The following is a 24037-nucleotide window of genomic DNA, read 5'->3' on the forward strand; positions in this document are numbered from 1 at the left end:
AGTGTCAATATCTGAGGCAGAATCTTCTGAACCAGATAGATCCTCATCAGAGATAGATAAGTCAGAATGATGGCGGTCATTTAAAAATTCATCTGAAATATGAGGTTTTAAAAGACCTTTTATGTTTACTAGAAGGAGGTATAACAGACAGAGCCTTCCAAATAGAATTAGAAACAAATTCTTTTACATTAACAGGAACATCCTGAACATTAGATGTTGAAGGAACAACAACAGGTAATGGATTATTACTAATGGAAATATTATCCGCGTTTAATAGTTTATCATGACAACTAACACAAACTACAGCCGGAGAAACAGTTACCAAAAGTTTACAACAAATGCACTTAGCTTTGGTAGAACCAACATCAGGCTGCGTCTTTCCAGAAGTAGATTCTGATCCAGGGTCAGGTAGTGACATCTTGCAATATGTAATAGAAAAAACAACATATAAAGCAAAATTATCAAATTCCTTAAATGACAGTTTCAGGAATGGGAAAAAATGCAAAACAAAACAAGCCTCTAGAAACCAGAAGCAACTAAAAAGTGAGACTGAAATAATGTGAAAAAAACTGGCGCCAAGAATGACGCCCACATTTTTTGGCGCCAAAAAACTTCTGCAACAAACACGAGTCAAAAATGACGCAACTACGTGAAATGACGTCATTTTCGCGCCAAAAAGTCTTGCACCAAAAATGACGCAATAAATTCTCGCATTTTCTGCACCCGAGAGCCAAACAGCCCGCAATTTAGAAGAAAAAAGGCAATTGAAAATTTTAAGGTAAGAATTTTTTTTTAATTTATAAGGTAAGAATTTTTTTTTAATTCATATGCATTTTCCCAAAAAATGAAACTGACAGTCTGAAAGAAGGAACACTGATTGACCTGAATCATGGCAAATATAAGTTTAAAACATATATTTAGAACTTTACATATAAAGTGCCAAACCATAGCTTAGAGTGTCATAAATAAAATAAGACTTACTTACCCTAAGACACTCATCTACATATAATAGATAGCCAAACCAGTACTGAAACGAGAATCAGTAGAGGTAATGATATATAAGAGTATATCGTCGATCTGAAAAGGGAGGTAGGAGAAGAAATCTCTACGACCGATAACAGAGAACCTATGAAATAGATCCCCTAGAGGAAGACCATGGTATTCAAATAGGCAATACTCTCTTCAAATCCCTCTGACATTCACTGCACTTTGAGAGGAAAACCGGGCTTCAGCCTGCTGCGAAGCGCATATCAACGTAGAATCAAGCACAAACTTACTTCACCACCTCCATGGGAGGCAAAGTTTGTAAAACTGAATTGTGGGTGTGGTGAGGGGTGTATTTATAGGCATTTTGAGGTTTGGGAAACTTTGCCCCTCCTGGTAGGAATGTATATCCCATACGTCACTAGCTCATGGACTCTTGCCAATTACATGAAAGAAATTAATATTTTTATGTCAAGTTCTCGGATTTGTGCACGAGTAGGGTGTTAGTCCCCCCCCCCTACTTTTTTGCTCCATTGACTTCTATGGGGAAGTCTGTTAACGCACACGCGCTATCCTAACTTCGGCTTTTTTGCGTGCATCGAGTTAGTGCATGAGCAAAAACTTTTTACTTTCAACTTGCAATATGAGTGCTACCCGACTCGCACAAAATGCTTACTTCTAGCGGAGATGGCGTGTGAGCAGAAGCACTAAATACCGCTCCACTTGTAATCTGGTCACAATGTTTAGGAAGTAAAATACATCTTACTGAGCCTATCACATTATCACAAGAGTAAAGGCAAAATCAACTACCAGCAATAAAATACTGGATAGCTCCAAAAAAATCCTTGGCTAATATGTGTTAACTAGACACTAAAAAATTAAAAATTAGATTTAATACCTTTGATATTTATATATCAATATAGATGAGGGAGCCATTGAGATTTTACATTGGAAAAATAATTTGAACTCTGCTTATTTCATTTTTATCAAAGAAACTCACTGGAAAGAGAATGCTTAATATTTTATAAAGGACAGTTCCCCCACATGTAGGTTGAGTTTCTGGGTTAACTCTTTTTAAAAAAGAATGTATAAAAACTATTCCCATAATAATACCTACAGTGTATGTTATAAAATATAGATGGATTGGGAAAAATAAACCTTTTTCCTCTAATACAGTTAAGAAGAATATTTCTAATATAATTTTTTTTCAGATAACAGAGGATGCAGTGCCTAAGGTACCAGAAACATTTTTAAAGGGACATTATATTGAATAGCTTTATATTATGGATATAAGAAAGCACTATTTAAAGGGATACTGAACCCATATTTTTTCTTTCTTTCATGATTCCGATAGAGCATGCAATTTTAAAGGGACACTGAACCCAAATTTGTTAATTTGCAATTCAGAAAGAGCATGCAATTTTAAGCAACTTTCTAATTTACTCCTATTATCAATTTTTCTTCGTTCTCTTGCTATCATTATTTGAAAAAGAAGGCATCTAAGCTTTTTTTTTGGTTTCAGTACTCTGGACAGCACTTTTTTATTGGTGGATGAATTTATCCACCAATCAGCAAGGACAACCCAGGTTGTTCACCAAAAATGGGCCGGCATCTAAACATTCTTGCATTTCAAATAAAGATACCAAGAGAATGAAGAAAATATGATAATAGAAGTAAATTCGAAATTTGCTTAAAATTTCATGCTCAATCTGAATCACAAAATTTTTGGGTACAGTGTCCCTTTAAGCAATTTTCTAATTTATTCCTATTATTATTATTATTATATTTCTTCGTTCCCTTGGTATCTAAATGTAGCCACCAATCAGCAAGCGCTAACCAGGGGCTGAACTAAAGATGGGCTGTCTCGTAAGCTTACATTTCTGCTTTTTCAAATACAGATACTAAGAACATTAAGAAAAATGTATAATAGCAGGAAATTAGAAAGTTGATTAAATTGCATGCTGTATCTGAATCATGAAAGAAAAAAATGTGCGTTTAAGTATGCTAAAAGGCTATTTTTGCATGAAAGTGGCTAAGTTAAAGTTGCTCATTTTTATTTTGAAACCAACAGGAAGTGCATGTCTATACACAACTGGACTGTGGGTTAGAAGCTCACTGGATGATTAGGAAGACTCCTGCAGCTCTATTGGTGGAAACGGACATGCCCCACAAGCATAAGAACAAAAAATGTATGTTTTTCGGCACAGGAGCACCTATTTTCTAGAAATGAAAACTTGTTACATACAGTACATCAAAATAAACTATTTCAGATGGAGCACAGAAAATACCTTCAATAAATAATTTAAAAGTATGTGACATTCCATGACTTACTTCATTTATTTTAGAATTACTTTACAAGCTGTTAACGAAAATCCTCTAAATGTTTTTTATTCTAAATAAATTGTGTATAAAGGGACAGTAGGGTCAAAATTAAACTGTCATTGTAGTTAGAGCAAGCAATTTAAAACAACTTTCCAAACTTCTTTTATCAAATTTTGCTTTGTTCTCTTATTATCCTTTGATAAACAGTAAACCTAGATGGGCTCATAAGACCTCAGGAGAGTGCACATGTCTTTAGCACTCTATGGCAACTGTGCTTGCAACTACGTATAGCATTGCTAAAAACATTGTCGCAAACACAGCTGCCACCAGAGGGCTAAAGACACGTGCACTCTCCTGAGGTTCTATTATCCCACTAAAAAACGTACTCTTCTACAAAAGCTACAAACAGAACAATTCAAATTTAATAATGGAAGTAAACTGAAAAGTTGTTTAAAATTGTATGTTCAATCTGAATCATGAAAGTTTAATTTTAACCTTACTGCCCCTTTAACAAGCACAGCTCTAAAATATTAACCAAGCCAAATTCAAGATTGGACAGGGTGTCCTTTTTAAACATTGGTGCTGGCAAAACAGTGCATAAGGTTAAAGGGACATAAACCCATGATTTAAAAAGAACATGCAATTTTAATCAAATTTCCAATTTACGTCTTATCTAATTTTCTTCATTTTCTAAATATCCTTTGTCTAAAAGCACATTTAAATAGGGTCAGTAGCTGGTGACTGCACATATATGCCTCGTGTGATTGTCTCACCCATGTGCTTTGCTATTTCTTCAACAAAGGATATCTAAAGAATGAAGCAAATGAGATAATAGAATAAATGAGAACGCTGTTTAAAATTGTATTCTCTATGTGAATCATGAAAGAAAAATGTTTTTGGTTTATGTCCCTTTAAGCAAGTTGCTGCCAAGAGGTTTCACAATGCAGATCTCTCAAGCATCCAAGGTGCCCACACGTTTCCAGTCTAGAATTAACAAGACATGAAACATTTTGAGATTTTTATTTGCGAAGTGCACCCAGCAGACATCATAAGCCTAACTCTGCTACATTTCTTTTCATTACTGGCCTTAGCAGGGGAGAAAAGGTACTACAAAACAATGCAAGCTTTATTAACAAAATGACAGTGTCAAGCCATGCCTATTCCAGTAAAAAGTCCGGCCTGGCTTCGCCTTTTAATTCAAGTGTTGGGGGAGTTCCATGATTGAAGAAGAAAAAAAAAATGCATCAAATTGTGTCAGTATATTCAGAAAGTTTTCTAACTTTGTTAATTTATTACAGAACTATAGAAATCTTGTAATTACAAGGTATTTATTTTTTCTTTACCACAGTGCTTTGCTTTAGAATGTGTTACAGCACAACATGGTCAGCGATAGGTTAATAACTCTTTAAATGATGTAATATACTGATCGGTAACAATTTTCTAAATGTTGCTCTGTTTCAGTTACATTGTTTCTGACAATCCAGTAGAAAATTCTAGACAACATGCTCAGCTATATTTATATACTGAAGGAATCAAAGCTAAATAGACTTGACTTAATGTGTCATGCTCATAAAGCATGCAGGAAAAATAAAGACAAGCAAAATCATTTGCCATTCTCTCTCATTACCCATGAACTAACCTTGCCTTCTGCGACTGTTGATTTTTCGGAAGCATGTTCCTTCAACAAGACGATTAAGACGTTGTTGTTTTATGAGTTCTATAATTTCTGGCTGGATCTTCTCTTTCAGTTCACTGAAAAAAAACAAAAAACATAACATTTGTATTTAGAAGTACCCTTATAACACTTAAATACTTTTGAAATTGTGCTTCTTTTTTTAATATTTAAAACCAAGTTGTTCAACAAATTTCCTTCATTCTAAATGTATCACTTGTTGAAGGAGCAGCAATGCACTACTGGTTTCTAAATTAACACATGGGTGAGCCAATGACTATCGGTATATAAATGCAGCCACCAATCAGCAGCTATAACCTAGGTTCTTTGTTGTTCCTGATCTTACCTAGATAAACCTTTCAGCAAAGGATAACAAGAGATTGAAGCAAATTAAATAATAGAAGTAAATTGGAAAGTTGTTTAAAATTGTATGCTCTGTCTAAATCATGAATGTCTTATTATGTCTTTACTGTCCCTTTAAGATATATTGCCTTATTTTAGTGTCATTACAGTATGTTACTGAAAATATGTTTAGTTTTAAAGGGACATAAAAATAAAAATCACACTTTCATGGTTCAGATGGAGCATGCAATTTTAACAAACTTTTCAATTCACTACTGTTATAAAATTGACTTTGTTCTCTTTATTGACTTTGAGGGGTAAGTAGGTTCAGGAAGAGCTTCTTCACAGAAAGGGTGGTTGATTCATGGAATAAACTTCCATTAGCGGTGGTAATGACAACCAGCGTGCGAGACTTCAAGAATGCCTGGGACAAGCATATGGCTACTCTACTAACTAAATAAGTTTATATTTTTAGGACATTTTGGGCAGACTTGTTGGGCCTATGGTTCTTATCTGCTGTCAAAATCTATGTTTCTTTAACACAAAGGGGCATATGTATCAAGCTCTGTATAGAGCTTGATGCCCCGTGTTTCTGGCGAGTCATCAGACTCGCCAGAAACAGCAGTTATGAAGCAGCGGTCACAAAGACCGCTGCTCCATAACCTGTCCGCCTGCTCTGAGCAGGCAGACACACATTGCAATAATACAACCCGATCGAGTACGATCGGGTTGATTGACACCCCCCTGCTGGCGCCCCATTGGCCGCGAGTCTGCAGAGGGCGGCGTTGCACCAGCAGCTCTTGTGAGCTGCTGGTGCAATGATGAATACGGCGAGTGTATTGCTCGCCGTATTCAGCGAAGTCTGGCGGACCTGATCCGCACTGGAGGATCAGGTCCGCCAGACTTTCATAACTAGAGGCCAAAGCATTTTCTTTTTTACCCTTTATGTCCCTCAGTTCAGTGTAAGGACACATTGCTGGTTGCATTTCTCTTTTTAAATGGACAACAAACTTACAATTGTATCAATAATTATAACATTGTTATAATTAGGAGTGGAGCGCTAACAGTTACGAGCAAGTGAAAAGGGGTTTATTGCGGGCGTTTGCGTGCATCGAGTTTTTCGATTGTATAAAAAGTTGACATTAAACCCAATCGATCGAGCGCAATTGAAGTTAATGCTAGTCAAGTTAGCTCGTCCTCAGAGCTCTGGTTAACTGATTTTTTTTTTTTTTAAAAGCGTCACAAAGCATATCCAAAATACAGTACAAAGTACAGACTCATAATAACACTTTCTATTAAAAATTATTAAAAAAATACTGCACAATAAAGTTATGAGGGTTCAAAAATATGAGGTCTCAGGTGAAAAAAAGGCAGGCAAAGGGTTTTAACATAGAGAGATACATACGTATACAGTACATGTCTCATTTTGTACAACAAACAATCCTCCTGCGAATCTTGTATGTTTTTGTTCTTGGCCCACACTCCCTCGAATGGCAAAAAGGAAAATCATGTAACCCGGAACTGTAACAACTGAAAGCTGGTTTAAACAATTTGAAGCACTTTGCAAAACCTAGGTTACAAGTTTTGGTCTCTCTAGGGAGTGTGGGAAAAGCACAATTTTTCATAGAAAAGCAAGGTGTTTAATGCCGCATTAAGATTACAAATCTTTGAAAATCATTGTGTCGGTATCTAATAGTCATACAAACATTAGCGGCTTGAGAATTATTGGCACACAGAGATCAAAATTACTTTGTTTCAGATTTGTAAGGAATATGTTTTCTAAGTGCCATAAAAATTCCTTATTAGCCTTTGTGCCACCGTATTTTATCTCACTACTTTAATACATTACATATTACATTTTGTACAGCTGTCAAAACATATATTGAATATATTTAAATACTGCATTAGGCCAGAAAACGTTATGTAATCTTTAAAGGGATACTAAATTCAAAATTAAACTTTCATGATTCAGATAGAGCAAAGAATTTTAAACAACTTTCCAAATCACATCACTATCTAAATATGGACAAGCTTTTTATATGCACACTTTCTGAGGCACCAGTTTCTACCTACTCAGCATGTGCAAGATTTACAGAATATACATATATGCATTTTGTGATTGGCTGATGGCTGTCATATAATGAAGTGGGAAGGAAAATAAAACTAACTAAAATTTGCCAGAAAAATAAACTACTACGCGTGAAATCAAACTAAATGCTTTTGCATTATCTCTTTATTATGAATGTATTGAGTATGCTGTTCTACTGTATTCAGTGGTCCTTCAACTTAAAATACTGAAAAGAAGCTAGAGATTTTTGTTTTAAAGGGATATGAAAGTCAAAATTAAAACTTGCGTGATTCAGATAGAGCATTTAATTTTATAACCGCAAAGGATAACAAGAGAATGAAGCAAATTTAATAATAGAAGTAAATTGGAAAGCGGTTTAAAATTGATTGTTCTATCAAAATCATGAAAGAAAATTTGGGGTTTACTGTCCCTTTAAAATATAGAAAAACAACTGTAGTATTCAGATAAGATTATGACAGAAAATATCTCACAACACAGACATGGATTATATGGTTTTGTTTTTCTGGTTTGTTTGTTTTTGTTTGTTACATGTTTTTGTTACAGCATCAAGATATGCAAAACGTTTCTATAATTTTGAAAAGTGTAACATCGTCTGACACATTGTGAGTACTGTTCTCAGGATGTACAAACTGTTTTATATATGCTATATGGAAACAAATAAAAAAAAACTTTCAACATAAAATATAGAAAAAATGAAGTACAAAGTTTTAATGCCGATAAAACAATGGTCGTCTCCATGTTGCAACCTAGGTTTTCTTCTCTGCTGAGGCCTAACTAGAGACAGATATAAATGAGTCACTAGCGTGTACAACCAATGACTGTGTGGAATATAGTAGTAAGTCTGGAGTCTACACTTTCCCTTCTAACAGGAATTGGAAAGAGCACAATACTAGAGTTAAATTATATATAAAAAGGAGCAAAATAATTAAAATATATTTATATTTCTCTCAGGTGTTTAATATCCCTTTAAAGGAAAAGGCTAGATGCTATTGCACTGCTAATGTACTGTTTACAACTGTCATTTATTTAAGAGCAGAGTAGTATCTTTCAGGTCTAACTAGAGTTTACATCTTTCAATCAGCATATGCCTTGATGTTAGGGGACGTGGGTGTGTGTGGTTCGAGGTGTGATGGGGTGTGGTTTGAGAGCATGGCTCCACACTCTCTCAGTAAAACTTCTAGTTATGCCTCACTCTTACTGTCCCACTGTGCCTGCAGAGTGCAGGCCGGTTTGCACCCAGAGTCTTGAACCGCCTTCACAACAGGCAGTAGTGTATATGTGACTGAGAAAGGTTGTTCTCTTTTTAGAGACAGAGTGGGTGGAGTCACGGATGACACCAGGGAACATAACATACTACTTGTCTCCAAGGTGCCCAGGTCATACCAGGATAGGTGTCAACCATAGGTCTAACCCCAGCAGAGTAGATGACTAAAATAATGAACTACTTAAAATCAGGTTTGCTTACATTTCTTTTTGTTTTTGGAAGTTAAATTGACCTATGTGAAGTTGGCACCCCATGTTTGTAAAAACTGAATTAAAATATACCATTCGTTTGTGCTGCGCTTGTGCTGATTTGTGCTGCAAAAACGAACGTTTGTGCCGGTTTGGTTTTCAGAGATATTGCGCATTATTTTTTTATGAAACCCCGCCCACTTTGCACCCCATGTTATGCTATTTTAAAAGCAAATATACCATTTGTTTGTGCTGTGTTTGTGCTGATTTGTGCTAAAAAACTAAAGTTTGTCCTGGTTTGGTTTCGGAGATATTGCGCATTATTTTGTGTGAAACCGCGCCCACTTTGCACCCCATGTTATGCAATTTTAAAAACAAAATATGCCATTTGTTTGTGCTGCGTTTGTGCTGATTTGTGCTGCAAAAACGAACTTTTGTGCCAGTTTGGTTTCGGAGATATTGCACATTATATTTGCTGAAACTCCGCCAACTTTGCACCCCATGTTATGCAATTTTAAAAACAAATACATATATTTGTTTGTGCTGCGTTTGTGCTGATTTGTGCTGCAAAAACAAACGTTTGTGCTGGTTTGGTTTCAAAGATATAGCGCATTATTTTTTATGAAACCCCGCCCACTTTGCACCCAATGTTATTCAATTTTAAAAAACAAATATAGCATTTGTTTGTGCTGCGTTTTTGCTGCAAAAACAATTGTTTGTGCTGGTTCGGTTTCCGAGATAATGGACATTCAAGATTTTTAGATTATGTAAACTCAAGCATCGCCCACTTTGCACCCATGTTATTAAATTTAAAAAACAAAAATCCCATTTGTTTGTGCTGATTTGTGCCACAAAAAGAAACGTTTGTGTCGATTTGTTTTCGAAAATACTGCATATTATATGTTATCAATCCTCACTGACTTTACACTTTATGTTATTAAATGTTACATACAACTATATTAATTTGTTTGCATACAAAGAGAGAAGCGCTCTACCAGGAACGAACAACAGCTCAGTGGCTTGTTCTATGGCGATTTACCACCCGGAAGCAGCCTCTTTTAGACCAGTGTGCTTTTCACAGAAGAAAACTTTCCTGAAGTATATCAGTCTGATCCTGCCAAGTAAGGTCAGTCCAGCCCCGAAATACCAGGCAATTCTCCTCTGAACAAGGAACATGACAACCTCAGACGATCGTTTCGGCCTCCTATGGGCCTCGTCAGTGAGGTGCAGCCACATTCCTCTAAGCACACTGGGCAAGGAGTCCACGTCTGGTTTCCCCCATCACCCATAGGGAGACTTCCCCAGGGTCATAATAATTTGCATACAAAGAGAGAAGCGCTCTACCAGGAACGAACAACAGCTCAGTGGCTTGTTCTATGGCGATTTACCACCCGGAAGCAGCCTCTTTTAGACCAGTGTGCTTTTCACAGAAGAAAACTTTCCTGAAGTATATCAGTCTGATCCTGCCAAGTAAGGTCAGTCCAGCCCCGAAATACCAGGCAATTCTCCTCTGAACAAGGAACATGACAACCTCAGACGATCGTTTCGGCCTCCTATGGGCCTCGTCAGTGAGGTGCAGCCACATTCCTCTAAGCACACTGGGCAAGGAGTCCACGTCTGGTTTCCCCCATCACCCATAGGGAGACTTCCCCAGGGTCATAATAATTTGCATACAAAGAGAGAAGCGCTCTACCAGGAACGAACAACAGCTCAGTGGCTTGTTCTATGGCGATTTACCACCCGGAAGCAGCCTCTTTTAGACCAGTGTGCTTTTCACAGAAGAAAACTTTCCTGAAGTATATCAGTCTGATCCTGCCAAGTAAGGTCAGTCCAGCCCCGAAATACCAGGCAATTCTCCTCTGAACAAGGAACATGACAACCTCAGACGATCGTTTCGGCCTCCTATGGGCCTCGTCAGTGAGGTGCAGCCACATTCCTCTAAGCACACTGGGCAAGGAGTCCACGTCTGGTTTCCCCCATCACCCATAGGGAGACTTCCCCAGGGTCATAATAATTTGCATACAAAGAGAGAAGCGCTCTACCAATCTAATTTGTTTGTTTGTGCGGAATTGGTGGATATTGCACATAATATTTTAGTTAATCTGTTTAGTTTTGCCTACTGAGATATTACACATATGTTAGGACATGTATCCTCAGTCTGCAACCAGTAATTAATTGTAAATAAAAATACACTATTGTGCTGGATAGAGACAATTTGTGGATGTTTTTTTAAGGGAAATATAGAACACCAGTGATTAAACGGACATTATACACTCATTTTTTCTTTGCATAAATGTTTTGTAGATGATCTATTTATATAGCCCATAAAGTTGTTGTTTTTTAAAAAAAAAATTGATAGTTTTTGCTTATTCTTAAATAACATTGCTCTGATTTTGAGACTCCTAACCAAGCCTCAAAGTTTTAGGAGAATACCGAAGTATACCTACTCCAGCTTGCTTCTGTTTGTGTAAAGGGTCTTTTCATATGCAAAGGAAGGGGGAGTGTGTGTTATTTCCCACTTGCAATGGGTGCTCCAGTAACCTTTTAAACAGAGCTAAACTGGAAGCTTCTAAGTAAGTTTTTAAATGGTTTTATACCGGATTTTTATATCAGTATCTGTGCATATTATTCTTTATAATAGTGTCTATTACATGCAGTTATATGGAAATTGATGTATACTGTCCCTTTAACACTGCACCAGAAAGTAAAATGTAAGAGGGTTAATATTGCACCAGAGAGGTTAATGTGGCATTTACAGGGCCAGATTTGTAACGAGGCAGAGTAGGCATGTGCCTACAGGCGCCCTCCATAGAGGGGAGCCATGCCTGTGCCTAATTGCTGATGTTCTGTCAACTAATTCGACAGAACACCGGCAACAACAAGGAGGGTGCGCTCTATATAGAACACTATTCAGAGAGCACCTTCTTCTTTTCCATGACCGGCGGCTTCCGTGGGGGCAGAGAGGGACCTCAGTGTAGGCTGCCCATTAAAAAGCCTGTCCAGCACAGGCAGGCGTTTCATTGGGCAGCCTACACCGGGGTCCTTCCCTGCCACCATGGAAGCCGCTGTTAACAGAAAACAAGGGGGATGCGCTCTGTATAGTGCACTCTGTGCCTATAGGCGCCCGAAATGTAAATCCGGCCCTGGGCATTAAGGGATTAACATGGTAACATACCCGTTTATACGGCATACATGGGGTTATTGAAGAGTAATGGATGGAAGGAGCCCAAACCATAGCTTAAGTAATTTAACTGCAAAGTGAATAAGTAGAAACCCACTACTTAATTGAAAAAGAAAATTTTCAATTAAATTGCAGTAAAGCCCTCTTCAACCCTATTAGGCCAAATAAACCTCCTTTAGCCAATTTAACCTCTTTGTTGCCATATTAATCGCATGTAATGTCATGTTAACCACAGACAGCCCAATATTAACTTGCTTAGAGTTAACAAGCGCTTAAAAGCACTCAAGCAAGTTTTCTTATATGTCACTTATTTTTTAGTCGCTTTTTTTTTTTTTAAACATTTAGGGGGGCATTACATCCCTGGCGATGGGGAAAAAATTGTCTCACTAGTTTTCTATGCAGCGCAGCAGTGTAGTTACGCAGCGCAACAGTCTAGTTTCAGCGTAACGAGTCTGTTGCGCTAAGCAGCTACACTGCTGCTCTGCATAGAAAACTGAAACAGGTTTTTTTCCAGTTGCCAGGGATGTAATCTCCCCCATATGTTTTTAAATATTTTTTTCTGGTGTGGAAGTCACATCTGTTCTTTTGTATACCCCAAAGATTTATAATTCTATTTGTACTTACGAACATTTTTGTTGTTATAATACTTTTGAATCAAAGAGTACATGTACACATAATGCGCAATATCTCCGAAATCAAACCGGAACAAACGTTAATTTTTGCAGCACAAACAAATGGTATATTTGTTTTTAAAATGGCATAACATGGGGTGCAAAGTGGGCGGGGTTTTAAAAAAAATAATGCGCTATATCTCCGAAACCAAACCGGCGCAAACGTTCGTTTTTGCGGCACAAATCAGGACAAATGCAGCACAAACAAATGATATATTTGTTTTTAAAATTGCATAACATTGGGTGCAAAGTGGGCAGAGTTTCGCCAAATATAATGCTTAATATCTCTGAAACCAAACCGGCACAAATGTTCGTTTTTGCGGCACAAATCAGCACAAACGAATGGTATATTTGTTTTTAAAATTGAATAACATGGGGTGCAAAGTGGGCGGGGTTTCATAAAAAATGCGCTATATCTCCGAAACCAAACCGGCACAAACGTTCGTTTTTGCAGCACAAATCAGCACAAACGCAGCACAAACAAATGGTATATCTGTTTTTAAAATTGCATAACATGGGGTGCGAAGTGGGCGGGATTTCATAAAAAAATAAAGCGCAATATCTCCTAAACCAAACCGGCACAATTGTTCTTTTTTGCGGCACAAATCAGCACAAACGCAGCACAAACGAATGGTATATTTGTTTTTAAAATTGAATAACATGGGGTGCAAAGTGGGCGGGGTTTCATAAAAAATAATGTGTTATATCTCCGAAACGAAAACGGCACAAACGTTCGTTTTTGTAGCACAAATCAACACAAACGCAGCACAAACAAATGGTATATTTATTTTTAAAATTGCATAACATGGGGTGCAAAGTGGGCGGAGTTTCAGCAAATATAGTGTGCTATATCTCCGAAACCAAACCGGCACAAACGTTCGTTTTGCGGCACAATTCAGCACAAACGCAGCACAAACAAATGGTATATTTGTTTTCAGAAAAGTAGAAAACAGGCGCAGCCCGACTCAAGTGTAGGATATTTATTAGAGAGTAAGTATTATCACAATAAACATACTCACAAACGTTTAAAAATATAAACAGCAGATTCAGAAATAGACAATGATCCTTCCGGATGTTTGGGATATTCCTGCAGTATGTTTGGGATATGTTATCTAACACTGTATAATTTCAATGCATTCAACCAATCAGCATAAGTCATGTGCATAATGCACAACATGCTATTGGCTGAATTGAAGGTTCCAATCACATAGGCTCTTTTATAAAGCTGGTTTGAGCCCTATGTCAGGATTCACATCACATTTTACATTCTTGAAAAAGTCTGAGCGCACTCAGACTAAACGTACGTAGAGTCTTATCCCACCGGGTAGTATCCTATTAGTCTCTGGCACTCTTCACCCAGACTTGGTACATTCCGACCGAGATGGTTGTTTTTGTCTGAGAATACAAGTATTACACCAGAAGGATCGTTGTCTATTTCTGAATCTGCTGTTTATATTTTTAAACGTTTGTGAGTATGTTTATTGTGATAATACTTACTCTGTAATAAATATCCTACACTTGAGTCGGGCTGCACCTGTTTTCCTACAGCTTCCGTTTCTGATTGGGTGTAATCTGGAAGCACAACACCCACAACTACGGGCAGCAGACCATCCGGATGTCAACACAGAGTTTCCGGTTTTACTTTCTGGATTGAATCAGCAGCAACTCTGTGGATGGACGTCTTCTATCTACCCTAACAGGGACAACCGGCTTCAAACTTCTACTAATCTCCAGCCTATTTACCCTTTACCTCTGAAGCGCTGATACCAGTATTGTTTTTTTATATTTGTTTTTAAAATTGCATAACATGGGGTGCAAAGTGGACGGGGTTTCATAAAAAAATAATGCGCAATATCTCCTAAACCAAACCGGCACAAACGTTCGTTTTTGCGGCACAAATCAGCACAAACGCAGCACAAACGAATGGTATATTTGAATTCAGTTTTTACAAACATGGGGTGCCAACTTCACATAGGTGTTAAATTGTGGTTTTATAAATTGATTTGCTGTAAAACCAACAACAAAGATATAAGTGTATCTGCAATTACCATAAATATACTCATGGAACACAGTGCTTCAACAGACATTAGATACCATGTCTTCCAAAGAAAGACATAAAATAAAGAATAAATAAAAAATAAATGAGTAAAAATAATATGTGGAGTAAAAACTGTTTACGTAAATTGAAATGAATACAGCAGTATTTGTTTAGTACTTGCACTAAAGCTTATTGGCTGACAAGTACATCCTAGATGTATACTTCCCAATATTTCCCAGAGGCTTTCTGGAATGTAGAGTTAAAAATACCTTGAGGCTGGTAGCCCAGCTTAATTTTATATGTGGGTTTGCTAAAGGAGGGGTGAAGTTGCAGTCAGATCAAAGACAATATTACTGATCTGTAAGTGTGCACCGCTTCTGTCACAGGCTGTGAGAGTACCTGAGCTCAAAGATGGCAGCCCCCAGTATAAAGACGTGAAGCTAAAGTAATCTGGCACCTTTTAAGCAATTAAAAAAGCAGATCTGATTTGAAAAGGACTGCAGGAACAGGATGAAATGCAATAACATGGTGAGTAGTTACTATTCTTTTGTAGTTGTGCCTAGCAGTTTAAAGGATTACTTTCTGTTATAATGTTTAAGCTAAACAACTAACATATTAAAGTTAATAAACATTAATTAAAACCTACTGACCTATATTTTCTCCAAAACGAAGTTTCATAACGTTCTAAAAGTTATATCTTTTATTCGCCGATGATGGTCACGTTATCCTGCCCACTATTTTCAGCACGTGCATGTTCAAAATACTTAAACCAATAACTTTGTGTTTAAAGCGCCATTTTGAAACCTAGGTATTGTAAACGGATTGGTACAGAGCAAAGGATACCCACGGAGTGGGTTTGGAAAACAATTAAATTTGCAGACAAGATTTCTGATATAGGGTAGAGATATGTTAATGAAATGCTATTGATAAAAAGCGTATTTGGGGTAGTTAGTGAGTAACAGGCATAGAAAATATTTACTTACAGTGGCCCTTTAATGTCCCTTTAATTGCTGATATTCCAAATGGATGATTTTTTTTTTCTATTTTCAAATGTACTTTGTTCTCTTGGTATCAATTGTTGAATAAGACTACACACATATCCTACACTAGGTGGGAGCTAGCTGCTGATTGGTGCAGGCCACACATTTGTCTCTTATAATTGGCTGACTAGATGTGTTCAGCTTGCTGCCAGTAGTGCAATGCTGTTCCTTCAGCAAAATATAACGAGAGAATGAAACATATTTTATAATAAAAGTTGTACCCAAATCATGAATTAAACTTTTGGGGTTTCCAGTCCATTTAAGTGTCCCTTTAAGGATGCGCTATGCAATTTAACATTATTATGTGAGACAATCAATAAAAGTAAATGAATAATTTCTCTTTTCATTTGTATGTGGTTAGGATATACATTCAGTCCATCAGGTATTCTGTCTGCCTACGTTCAGTGTATTTGAGAGTGTGTGCAGCCATACAAATAAAGCAAAATAGCAATGATGTTTTAAATCGGATTGGAAGAGTATACATATTTCACGAACATACTGTTCTTTTTAAAGGTCACAGCAGAAGAAAGGTCACATTCTTTTATAACTGCTCTGCTTGAAATGCTATCATGTACTGAACAAAAAATACATATTTAAAGAAAGATTACATCAAAATAAAAATATTTAGCTATATGTAAGCTTTCTTCCGACATGGTGGCAAATAACTGCAGTATTTTAAAATAATTCTCAACATTAAAAAGCAAGAGACCCAGATTGTTTTTAGAATACACATTCTATATTTAGCGTTAGCAGCTGTTTTTAGATATTAACACTTAAAATTAGCAATTAGTTCTCAGAAAAGCTTTTTTTAGCTTAATTATTGGTTATATAGTATTAACCTTTTAACCAGAAAGATCACGTTGTATTTTTTCATTCATTTGGCATTGAGCAAATTTTAGAAATACTAATTAGCTGAAATGAAAAACATAATGCACTTAAATATAAATAACTGTAAAATCAGTACAGGTACAAATCACCAAATCAGGATTTTTAAAACTATTTTTTTTTAAATAAAATGATAAAAAAAAATACTATTTGTAATCATATTCTTCTCTGCCTGTGTCTTTGTTTTGTTGTGTGCTAAATTGAAAATAAAAGTCTATTTTTAATTAAAACATAAAATAGTACCTTTCTGATTGCAGTACTGTACTATCTTTCAGAGGGTATATATACTAAAGTATTGTCCAAACTCTCCTATTTTACAGATGCAAATATCCAAAATGCAAACTATTCGGAAATCCAAACCCTTTTTTTTTTTCATTTTAAGAAAAGTATTTGAATTATATTCGTTTTATGTACAGTATTTATTTTAAAGGGATAGGAAAGTAAAAAATAAAATTGCATGATTCAGATAGAGCGATGAATTTTTAAGACACTTTTAAATTGATTTCTATTTTCAAATGTGCATTGTTCTCTTGGTATCCGTTTGTTAAAAAATAATTACACATATTTACACTAGTGGGAGCTAGTTGCTGATTGGTGCCTGCACACAATTGTCCTCTTGTGATTGGCTAACTAGATCTGTTTAGCTAGCTACAGTAGTGAAATGCTGGTCCTTCAGCAAAGGAAAGCAATATAATAAAAGCAAATTTGATCATAGAAGTAAATTGGAAAGTTGTTTAAAAATGTTTGTTTTATCCAAATAATTAATGAAAATGTAGGGGTTTCCTGTCCCTTTAATCATTATAGATTTGATTGATTATATATATATATATATATAATATATATTATTTTTTTTCCCATATATATTTTATTTATGGCTTTGATAGTTCACACAGAGATTACCCTGCCAGCACTCGAGTACTGATTATGATGTAACTGTGTTTAGTTGATGGCTTTAGTAGTACTTGCACACGTTTGTATTTCTAATTAGAGTGGCACGTGTTAGGCTACACTAGCTATTGTTTTCAATAAATATTTTTTTAAATAAAGTTTTCTCAGACGTATGAAGGAACTTGAAATGTTATATATTTTTAATGACATCAATAGTCATGATAATCTATATATATAATATATAATATTCCCATTTACCTTCTTTCTGAAGGTAACCCCCCCCCCCCCCACCAAAGTTTGGGTCAGTAAGTCTTCGCTAATGTAGCCTTATAAAACATAAAACAATAGGATACAAAATACAAATAGACCCTAGAGAATTTCTTTTATTTCAAAAGGATATAAAACCATTTTTTTTTCTTTCATGATTCAGATAGAGCATATTTTATTAACAACTTTCTAATTTAACTTGTATTATCACATTTTCTTCATTTTTGTGTATCATTTGTTGAAAAGCAGGAATGTTAGCTCAGAAGTGTGCACGAGTGTCATGATAGGTGTTTATTTCCTGCCCCTGCTGCATTTAGGCGTACTGTAACTTTAAGGAGTCCTAGAAGATCAATTGCAGTAGTCTATATTAGTTCTGTGTTTGTAGCATGATGTTGCTAATGTACCGAGTTATTTCCTCCACTATGGCAGTTTACTACTTAGACATTAGTTTGACTTCTGCTTTCCCTGACTACGCGTTTGTATTAACCCCTTGTTTGTGTCTGACTTGGTATTTGACTTTGGCTTGTTGTGGACTCTGCATTTGTTAAATGATTTTGTGTTGCTTTGTCCCTGAGCATCCTTGACCTGGACTGTCTGACTTAGATTACCTTAACCCTATATTCTTGCAATAAAAAGATCTGCATTTAAGTAACTAAGTTTATATTCGTCTGTATAGCGAGACTAAACTTTTACAAAGTTATGTCTTTCTTTGATATTTGAGTTTATAAACTTACAGTTACTTTCTAGTACTTAATTGTTGTTTGTTTTGTTGGAGCTGATTAAAGTACTAGAGAGAGTTTAGCTACTAAGTTTATTCTCATTGTTCTCTTACCCCCTGGCCTTTGTTTGAACACTCGCGTTTACGTTCAGTGCTCTATTAAGGCTTGTGGTGAGCTGGGCCTCTCATACATTTATTCTCAAACAGCACTCCACCTGATACTGAGAAGACGAGTGCTCAGACAAAAAAAAATGGACTATATGGCAGCAGTTTTGCAAGAATGTTATCCATCTGAAAGAACATTAGATGACAGCACTATATCAGATAGAGCATATATTTTGTAACAACTTTCCAATTAACTTCTATTGTCAAATTTGCTTAATTATCTAGGTATCCTTTATTGAAGGAACAGCAATGCACTACTGGGAGCCAGCTGAAAACATCAGTAAGGCAATAACAAGAGGAAGATATGTGCAGCCACCATTCAGTAGCTAGCTGCCATCTCCTGAGTCTACCTAGGTATACTTTTGAACAAAGAATACCAAGAGAACTAAGCAAATTAGATAATATAAATAAATTGGAAAGTTGTTTAAAAGTTTATGCTCTATCTGAATCATGAAGCAAAAAATGTAGGGTTTCATGTATGTTTAATAAAGAGTTTATAACCTAAAACATAGCATAAGCTTTCTTAGGTATTTTCACCACCATTCCTTAAATGAACATGAAACCTACATTTTTTCTTTCATGACTAGGAAGAGCACACAATTTTATACAACTATTCAATTTATTTATATTATTAAATTTCAGTCATTCCCTTTTGTATCCTTTGTTGAAGAGGCAGCAATACACAACTGAAATGTAACTAAATATATCAGGTGAGCCAATGACAAGAAGAATATATGTGCAGCAACCAGTCAGCAGCTAGCTGCCAGTAGTGCATTTCTGCTCCTGAGCCTACCTGGATATGCATTTTAACAAAGCATTTCAAGAAAAAAACATAATTTATGTAAGAACTTACCTGATAAATTCATTTCTTTCATATTAGCAAGAGTCCATGAGCTAGTGACGTATGGGATATACATTCCTACCAGGAGGGGCAAAGTTTCCCAAACCTTAAAATACCTATAAATACACCCCTCACCACACCCACAATTCAGTTTAACGACTAGCCAAGAAGTGGGGTGATAAGAAAAGAGCGAAAGCATAAAAAAAATAAGGAATTGGAATAATTGTGCTTTATACAAAAAAATCATAACCACCACAAAAAAGGGTGGGCCTCATGGACTCTTGCTAATATGAAAGAAATTAATTTATCAGGTAAGTTCTTACATAAATTATGTTTTCTTTCATGTAATTAGCAAGAGTCCATGAGCTAGTGACGTATGGGATATAAATACCCAAGATGTGGAACTTCCACGCAAGAGTCACTAGAGAGGGAGGGATAAAATAAAGACAGCCAATTCCGCTGAAAAATTAATCCACTACCCAAATCAAAAGTTTCAATTTTAATAATGAAAAAAACTGAAATTATAAGCAGAAGAATCAAACTGAAACAGCTGCCTAAAGTACTATTCTACCAAAAACTACTTCTAAAGAAGAGAAAATATCAAAATGGTAGAATTAGTAAAAGTATGCAAAGAAGACCAAGTCATTGCTTTGCAAATTTGATCAACAGAAGCTTCATTCTTAAAAAGCCTAGGAAGTAGAAACTGACCTAGTAAAAAGAGCCGTAATCCTCTGAGACGGGGAATAATCCGACTCCAAATAAGCATAATGAATCAAAAGCTTAACCAAGATGGCAAAGAAATGGCAGAAGCCTTCTGACCTTCCTAAAACCAAAAAAAGATAACAAATAGACTAGAAGTCTGTCTGAAATCTGAGTAGCTTCAACATAATATTTCAAAACTCTAACCACATCCTAAAGAATGTAGAAGAATCTTACCAAAGAATTCTTAGGATTAGGACACAAGGAAAAGACAATAATTCCTCCACTAAGTTGTTAGAATTCACAACTTAGGTGAAAATTGAAATGAGGACAGCAAAAAAAAAAAAAAAACACATTATCCTGATGAAAAATCAGAACAAGGAGATTCACAAGAAAGAACAGATAATTCAAAAACTGTTCTAGCTGAAGAGATGTCCAAAAAGAACAATACTTTCCATGAAAGTAATGAATGTTCCAGAGCAAGCTATGCTCAAAATAGAAGAACCTGAAAAACCTTCAGAACCCAATTAAGACTCCAAGGAGGAGAAATTGGCTTAATGATAGGTTTGATACGAATCAAAACCTGAAAAAAGTGATAAATATCAGGAAGTAACACTGCCTTATCCTGATAAAAAATCAGAAAAGGATATTCACAAAAAAGAGCAGATAACTCAAAAACTCTTCTAGTAGAAGAAATAACCAAAAGGAACAATACTTTTCCAAAATTTAATGTTCAGAAAATGCATAGTTTCAAACGGAGGAGCCTGTAAAGCCCTCAGCACCAAATTGAGACTCCAAAGAGGAGAGATTGAAATAATGACAGGCGTGATATGGACCAAAGCCTGCACAACACAATGAATATCAGGATGATTAGCAATCTTTTCTGTAATAAAAAGAACAGAAAGAGTAGAGATTTGTCCTTAACAAAGAACTGAAGACAAAACCTTATCCAAACCAACCTGAAAAAATAATAAAATTCTATGAATTTTAAAAGAATGCCAAGAAAAGTAGGTCTTCCAGACTCAATATAAATCTTTCTAGAGACAGTTTTATGAGCCTGAAACATAGTATTAATCAATGAGTCAGAAAAACCTCTATGACTAAAAACCAAGCGTTCAATCTCCATCCCTTCAAATTTAATGATTTGAGATCCTGATGGAAAAAAATGGCCTTGAGAAAGAAAAGGTCTGGTTTAAACGGAGGTGTCCAACGTTGGCAACTGGCCATCCGAATGAGATTCGTATACCAAAACCTGAGAGGTCATGCTGGAACTACCAACATAATAAACAAATACTCCATAAGAATTTTGGAAGAAGAACTAGAGGCGAAAAGAAATAGGCAAAAAGATAATTCCAAAGAAATGTCAATGCATACACTACTTCCGCCTGAAGATTCTCGGACCTTAATAGGCCCCTGGGAAGTTCTTTATTCAAATGAGATGAAAAACATATCTGGGTAAGAGAGACCATTCTCCCGGAGGAAAAGCTGGACTAACAGAGATAATCCGCTTCCCAAATATCTATACCTGGGAAAAAACCCACAGAATTGAGATAGGAGCTGGATTTAGCCCAAGCTAATATCCGAGACACTTCTGTCACAACCTAAGGACTGATAGTCCTACTCTGATGATTGACATACACCATAGTAGTGATATTGTTTGAAAAACAATAAACGTCTCTTCTTCAAAAAGAAACTAACTGAAAAATTCTGAGAAAACACGGAGTTCTAAAATATCAAATGGTAATCTCGCCTCCTGAGATTTTCAAACCCCTTGTGCTGACAGAGATCCTCAGACAGCCTCCCAACCAAAAAGACTCGCATCTGTAGAGATCATGGTCAAGGTTGAAAGAAACGAAGAGACCTGTAGAACTAAATGATGGTGATCTTAACCATCAAATCAAGAGATAAATATTAGGATTCGAAGATTTAAAATGTGAAATCCTAGAATCCCTGCACCATAATTCAGCATAAAAGACTGGAAAGGTTCTTTCTATTGAAAATGAGCAAAGGGAATTAAATCCAATGCTGTGGCCATAAGACCTAAAACTTCTATGCATATATAGCAACTGAAGGAAATAATAGAGACTAAAGGTACCGACAAACGGAACACAATAAAATTGTCCCTTGTCTGATAGAGACAAAGACAGTGACACAAACTATCTGGAAACCTAAAAAAGGTGACCCTTGTGTGAGGAATCAAGAGCTTTTAAAAAAAAGATCCTCTAACTATGTCCTGAAGAGCAAGTGAATCATATGAGATTCTGCATCCTCAGAAAATAATCTGAATGAAAACAGAAAAATGAAAATATGCATTTATTGTATCTAATGAAAACAAATAATGCTATCACTGACCAAAAAAAGGCAGAATAGTTTGAATAAAACTCCAAAACCCATTTCCTAAAAATGGAACTGGAAGAAATACCCCAGAAGATTCCAGGTCTGAGCAGCGCTTGAACCCCATGGGTGCCCAGCCATGCTTCAACAGTACCCAAAATATATAGGACCCAAACACACTTAAAGAGAGTGTTAGCCTTACTGGAATAAAATCAAAGAAATTTGGACTGAATAGAACCAAATAAATTTCAAAGAAGTCTTAACCTGCCCCTTGCCAGCCAAGCTGGAATACGGCACGTACATCGCAATATTAGGGAGCTGATTTTGAACTGAAAAATTTCCAATTATAAACATGTTACTTGGGAAAGAATTCAGGAATTCGTTCCTTAATAAGAACAACCAAACTAGTATAAGCTTAAAGTTTTAGTCTTAGAACTCAATCTTGAAGCCCAGAGTAACAGTTAAGAATTGAATCCAATTATAAAACAAATAATTGATTATCTTAGAACAAAAGAAATATGGATTTTTTAAATTTATTTTTTAAATCACAAAATTCTTCTAGCTAAAATAGCTAAAGACATAGATTAACCCTCATTTGCGAAAATATTCAATAAAATGAAGACACAAATGAAATTATTAGCATGATAGTCCAGTTAAAGGAACAGTCAATACAGTGGACTTGCATAATCAATAAATGCAAAACAACAAGACAAATGCAACAGCACCTAGTCTAGTAAATGTTGTCCCTTAAGAATGCTAAAATAAATCATAATCTGATACTTGATCTTAAAGTAAACAGAACAAAAATGAAGCAATTGCAACATCCAAATAAATCACAGGACCAAGAAAAGTACCTGAAACTAAATAATTTTCCATAAATAAGATACAACCATCTAAAGGAAAATAAATACTATTTTGCTATAGAAACAATAGCATAATTAGTAGGAGTAGAGATAGCCCCAATAAATTGGAGAACCCTCCAAATTGAATTTAACTGCTGGCAAAGAATATAGTTTAAAACCTTTGAAGAAGGAATAAAAGAAAATTCTCAGCCTATTCCATTCCCTAGTATGAGGAATTGGAAAGAAAACTTCTGAAAACACAGAAGAATAAATAAGCAGAAATAGTGTCAGCTAGTCTTAAAGAACTAGTTACCTTAATATCCAAAATAATCAACACCTTTTCAACAAAGAACAAATGTACTTTAATAAAAAAAAAATAATAAAAAAGTAGATTTGTTAGTGTCAATATCTGATGAAGAAAATTCCGAAAGAGAAAAAACATCATCAGAGAAGGATAAAACAGTATGTTGTTGGTCATTTGAAACTTCAATAATTAAAAAAGAAGTGAAAAAGACCTAAAAATTTTATTAGAAGGCATGAAGTCAGACAAAGCCTTTAAAATAGAATCAGAAAAATATTTCTTATAAATCTTCTAAATATTTCTTGT

General features: G+C 35.7%; 1 protein-coding gene across 1 annotated transcript in view; it reads right to left on the reverse strand.

Moving 5' to 3' along the window:
* Window positions 1-24037, reverse strand: part of ELMO1 (engulfment and cell motility 1) — a 1021083-nt gene that overhangs the window by 152990 nt on the left and 844056 nt on the right. Inside the window, exon 19 of the mRNA XM_053714416.1 lies at window positions 4946-5058. Within this exon, the coding sequence (XP_053570391.1) occupies window positions 4946-5058 (113 nt within the window). The remainder of the gene's footprint in view (window positions 1-4945; window positions 5059-24037) is intronic.

This window comes from Bombina bombina, chromosome 5 (assembly GCF_027579735.1).
Source record: "Bombina bombina isolate aBomBom1 chromosome 5, aBomBom1.pri, whole genome shotgun sequence".
Taxonomy (NCBI): domain Eukaryota; kingdom Metazoa; phylum Chordata; class Amphibia; order Anura; family Bombinatoridae; genus Bombina; species Bombina bombina.